The 5,000-nt window shown below is 38.9% G+C and overlaps 4 protein-coding genes across 7 annotated transcripts in view; 2 read left to right on the forward strand and 2 right to left on the reverse strand.

Annotated features, from left to right (window-relative positions):
- Positions 1 to 772, reverse strand: part of leprotl1 (leptin receptor overlapping transcript like 1) — a 5,466-nt gene extending 4,694 nt beyond the window's left edge. Inside the window, exon 1 of the mRNA XM_043231352.1 lies at positions 617 to 772. Coding sequence (XP_043087287.1) covers positions 617 to 632 — 16 coding nt within the window. The 5' untranslated portion in view covers positions 633 to 772. The remainder of the gene's footprint in view (positions 1 to 616) is intronic.
- LOC122333642 (tropomyosin-1) overlaps positions 1 to 4,319 on the reverse strand; it is a 15,433-nt gene extending 11,114 nt beyond the window's left edge. For all 3 annotated transcript variants that reach the window (XM_043231347.1, XM_043231348.1, XM_043231346.1), the window contains exon 1: positions 4,184 to 4,319. The gene's annotated coding sequence lies outside the window, so the exon portion shown is untranslated. The remainder of the gene's footprint in view (positions 1 to 4,183) is intronic.
- LOC122333640 (F-box/LRR-repeat protein 12-like) lies at positions 1,136 to 4,533 on the forward strand. The gene is made up of 4 exons (XM_043231344.1): positions 1,136 to 1,312; positions 1,654 to 1,729; positions 2,575 to 3,215; positions 3,994 to 4,533. The coding sequence occupies exons 1-4, from the start codon at positions 1,212 to 1,214 to the stop codon at positions 4,280 to 4,282; spliced, it is 1,107 nt and encodes a 368-aa protein (XP_043087279.1). The 5' UTR covers positions 1,136 to 1,211; the 3' UTR covers positions 4,283 to 4,533.
- Positions 4,534 to 4,892: 359 nt separating this feature from the next.
- tmem107 (transmembrane protein 107) overlaps positions 4,893 to 5,000 on the forward strand; it is a 3,734-nt gene continuing 3,626 nt past the window's right edge. For both annotated transcript variants that reach the window (XM_043231349.1, XM_043231351.1), the window contains exon 1: positions 4,893 to 5,000. The gene's annotated coding sequence lies outside the window, so the exon portion shown is untranslated.

Raw genomic sequence — 5,000 nt, forward strand, 5'->3', positions numbered from 1 at the left:
ATTTTGATATATATAAATGTATTATAATTAATACATATATATAAAAATTTATATATATATATATATATATATATATATATATATATATATATATATATATATATATATATATGAAATAAAAATAAATTTGAAATTTTAATTCCCAATTTGAAACATCAGTCTTGTTATGATAATGATAATATTCATAAACATCCTCTAGAGATGAATAATAGACTCATGTGATGATCAGATGACCACGCTCACCACTTAATATCATTTACAATACACACAGAACACTGTTATTAAAATAAAGATAAATGTCAGAAATAAGAACACTAATTAATTTTATTTATATATATATATATATATATATATATATATATATATATATATATATATATATATATATATATATAAAGGAACAATAACAACACTGAGGGTTATTAATATTAACACTGAGCTGTATTTATATTGTGAACACAGAGCTGTGTGTGTGTGTGTGTGTGTGTGTGTGTGTGTGTGTGTGTGTGTTTGTTTGTTTCGATGCAGGATGTAAATCCGCGGCGGCTAATAAACGCTTTCGCGCCATTAACACTCACACTCTCACACACACACACTCACGGGTGAAGCCGCTCACCTTTGATCCCCGCCATCGCGCAGATTCACAAACACTGTAATGAACAGATTTAATAATTAAAGCTGAAGAAACTCCTCGCGCTTCTGCTCCTCTGCACCGCTAGCGCTGCCCTCAGCAATGCGCATGCGCCGGGAGACTACTTCCGGTGATCGGAAAACGAACATTACAAACATATATAACGTATCTGCATATTATCGATTATTGTTTATTCACTGTTTAAATCAGCTTTTTTGTAAATATGCTTCCCGTGTTCTCCGTTTTCTAAGTAATTTTTATTAAAACAGTCAAAATAAATATATCTTTATTTTGTTGTCATGAATAATAAACACAGCTATAACAACGGTAAACCTGTGATTTTATTATATATATATATATATATATATATATATATATATATATATATATATATATATATATATATATATATATTGTGTTTTAAAAACGAACAATCGTCGTGTTTTTTTCTGCGCAACACAGCGCACCCTGCTGGACGAACCGGAAACCACCGACTGCAGCTTCCGCGGTCCTGTTGTCGAGTTTTTGGTGTCACCGGAAATTGTGTCCGTTCGTGTGCCGCGGAAGGTTCCGCGCTAAAATGGCCGCGTTGAGATGCGGCACTCTGGAATATCTCCCCGAAAATGTTTTAATCGACATCCTGTCTTATTTAAACGCGCGAGAAGTCGTTCGAAACTCGAGGTACGATGTCGCGTCGCGCACGACCGCCATAACACGACCGCGACAGTGACACGCACGACTCAGTCAGCCGGGAACTTTTTGTCAATTAAATGAAAATTGATTTAATAAACGCTTATCGTGTCTAAACGTTCATTCCGCGTGTCAGACATGAGAGATCCGGTGTGTGTAGACGGATATTAGGCGACCGGAAGTCAGCAAACATAAACAAACAAACAAAAGCACGTCATATATATATATATATATATATATATATATATATATATATATATATATATATATATATATATATATATATATATATATATATATATATACAGTGTGTGTGTGTGTGTGTGTTTTAGGGTGTGCAGGCGCTGGAAGCAGCTGGTGAAGGACCAGAGACTCTGGAGAGTTGTTGATCTCTCCACATGGAAAGGGGTGAGCGTTTAACTCCTGACTTTTACCCTGATTTCACCTTTAAAGCGCCGTTTAACCACTTCCTGGACTCCACCGTACTAAACAATATCTCAGAATTCATTTTTTGAAGATCTCCAAATCATCCATCCTTTCTTGATACGTGATCGTGTACGTTTATGTATTTGTGTAATAAATAAGTGCGCATCAGTAGAAGTTTTAAACCTTTTTTTGTTTACATAATATATGTGTTTTGACATATTTAGCATGTTTATAAATGCGTATACGATAGTATGTATTTTACAAATATATTTTAAATATTTAAATATTGTTCACATGCTTTCTATTAAATTATATATTCAATATAACACAAGTGAAATATTTAGAAAATAGGTTTAAATTTGTATTAATATAATTTAGGTTATATATTAATTTATACAAAATGTTCTGAAATATATAAATGCATGTGTACATATATATATATATACATATATATATATATATATATATATATATATATATATATATATATATATATATATATATATATATGCAATTAATCAATATTAATTGTTTACAGCAATATATATATATATATATATATATATATATATATATATATATATATGTCAACTTCAACAGCTGTCATTATTCAGATCAGTTCAATATTTATATTATAAATGAATAATTTGCTAATGCCTTTAATCTTATTATGATCAGTTTATAGGTGCATCTTAATTAAAAGAAGCATGTGCTTGTCTTCGCAATAATTTTAAACGTTTATTGAGCTTAATAATAGCTCAGTCATAACACAGTCGCTCTGTGGATTTAGCAGATCAATGCAGACGTGTTTGTGGTGTGTGTTTCAGCTGACGTCTCGAGCTCTGTGGGTCCTTCTGCGTCAGTATCTGGGCCCCGGCCTGCGGTGTCTGCGTCTGCGCGGCCTGCTGCTGTCTGCGCGCCGCGGAGCCTTCCTCACCGAGTCCTGGCTGCAGACGCTGCGCTCTAAATGCCCTCGCCTGCGCAGACTCTGCTTGCAGCACACAGACCTGCGGGGCCTGCGCAGCTGCTCTCTGCTGCCCCCGTCGCTGCAGGAGCTGGAGCTGCGCTCGTGCGAGGTCCCGGCCGGGTTCTTCGCTCAGGAGCCCGAGATAGAAGCGCTCGTCCTGGACACCGTGCCGTCGTTCTCGGACCAGCACCTGCGCAGTCTGTGCAGCTGGAGGCGTCTGCGGCGGCTGGAGCTGCGCGATCTGATCCGCGTGAGCGCAGGCGGACTCGGGGGCTGCGTGCAGACGCTCGGACGCCTCACGCACCTGGAGCTGGAGAACCGCAGCTGGACGCAGATGCTGGCGCTGGGGCTGGGCCGGGGCTGGCCGGGGCTGGACACGCTGCGTCTGGGCGGGAACGAGGTCAGCCCGGGGCTGCTGTCCGTCAGTCGTCTGCAGGACCTGCGCTGGCTGCATCTGTGCAAGTGCAGACTGAAACAGAAGATGGTGCTCAGATGCTGCAGGTGTGCAGTCGACCTCCTCGTACAGTTCTGCTGCGTTTAAAAAGTGCACATGTGACCCTGGAGGACGAAAGCAGCAGTTTATGATCATTTATGCGTCAACTATATAAATAATAAAGCTTTGTTAGGAGACAACCTCTGGAATCTGAGGACGCAAAAAAATCTCCAAATGAAGTTCTTAGCCATGCATATCATTTCTTACAAATATATTCATGGAACATGATCTTTATTTAATATCCTAATTATTTTTGACACAAAAGTCCTAGCGTATTGTTGTCTATTTCTACAAATATATCCGTGCACTCATGACTGCTTCTGTGCTCCAGAGACACAGGTGTTCTGTGTGAAATAGTGATTTTTAGAGTTGTTATTATTACTGTTTTCTCTGTGAACATGTGTTCAAGTGGGATTTATTCTCCAGAAATCCCTCTGATATACTGATTCACTGCTCGGGAAACATTTCTGATTTTTAGCAGTGAAAACTTTTTTTTTGTGGAAACTGATACATTTTTTTAAGATTCACAGATGAACAGAAAGTTTTTAAAAAACGCTTTTAATTTTTTGGCAACATTAGAACTTTTGATCGGTTTTTATTTTTTAAGTATGCATTGAAGTGTTGATTTGTTCTCATACTGACCCCAAGCTCTCAGCGGTGCATCACAGGTATAAATAATATCTGAACATATATTCAGTGAGAAAGCAGTGATTTCACATTGCAATCGCATTTCATTGCCTGCGCTCTGTTTCTGATCGAGTGAAAGCGGCGTGTCCGTCTGCGCAGGTCTCTGTCTCGGCTGCGTCTGCTGGAGTTCAGCGAGGTGGAGTTTGTGGAGGATGAGGATGATCTGAGGGAGGACGGCGATGAAGACGACCCTGTGCCGGGTCTCAGGCGCTCCTTACACTCGCTGCTGCCCGACTGTCGAGTGTGTTTCATCCGCTGCTCGCTCACCGTCCACAGACTGAGACTGAACACACACACACACACACACACACACGCACACTTTACCTCACACAACATGACCTCTGCTGTCAAACAGTCCGCATCTGTCTCCAGGTTTCAGACTGTTTAAATGACAAATTGCAATAATTAAATCTGCTGTGCATTACAAAAGTAGTTTTGGACTTTGACGTTACGCCATAAAAAATATCAGTCCTGAAAAAAGACGTTGTTTTTATTTAAACCACAGAATGTAATTTTTCATACAGGTGAAATTAGATGTTTTCTAGAGAATTTCATTACTTTAATCCCGTTTATGCAGTAGTCACGTTGTGGTACAAACTCAATATTAAATATTGCATGAATAAAAAATATTTTGCGCAACATTTTCTGTTCGGGTTCGTTTATACTACGTACAACTAGTTGTTTTTTGTTGTTGTTGCTTTTTTGTTTTTTATTTATGCATTGAACAACAGATACAAAAGAATGCAATAGACAATACAAAGCCAGGGACACAAAGAAGAGGGATTAAGTAAAAATATAAATTAAATTAAAATAAAAAAACACACAATCAAGGCCTTCATATCACTCGAAAAATGTAAACACAGCACAGCCGGACAGTTTTGATTGCCTTTCTGTTAGTGCTTCCTTGAATAGTATAAAAATAGCCTCCCAGTTCTTTATAAAACACTGTCTGTGTTCAACTAGTTGTGTAGAAAAACAGTAGAACTCAAAGTAATAGCGTTCCTGCGCGTCTCCGCGCCGGCAGGCGGCGACGTGAGCGCGCCGGCGCTCGTGATCGAGGGCGTTGCTGTAGTAACGCGGACGTGCGCGCGCCCGCGGCTAAGCGT

Source organism: Puntigrus tetrazona, unplaced genomic scaffold (assembly GCF_018831695.1).
Source record: "Puntigrus tetrazona isolate hp1 unplaced genomic scaffold, ASM1883169v1 S000000302, whole genome shotgun sequence".
NCBI lineage: Eukaryota > Metazoa > Chordata > Actinopteri > Cypriniformes > Cyprinidae > Puntigrus > Puntigrus tetrazona.

What these genes read in the sequence shown, in the direction of transcription:
- LOC122333640 (XM_043231344.1), top strand. Translation starts at nt 1,212, where the DNA reads ATGGCCGCGTTGAGATGCGGCACTCTGGAATATCTCCCCGAAAATGTT. An exon ending in GAAGTCGTTCGAAACTCGAG is followed by an intron (nt 1,313 to 1,653) that starts GTACGATGTCGC and finishes TGTGTGTTTTAG; the next exon opens with GGTGTGCAGGCGCTGGAAGC. An exon ending in ATCTCTCCACATGGAAAGGG is followed by an intron (nt 1,730 to 2,574) that starts GTGAGCGTTTAA and finishes TGTGTGTTTCAG; the next exon opens with CTGACGTCTCGAGCTCTGTG.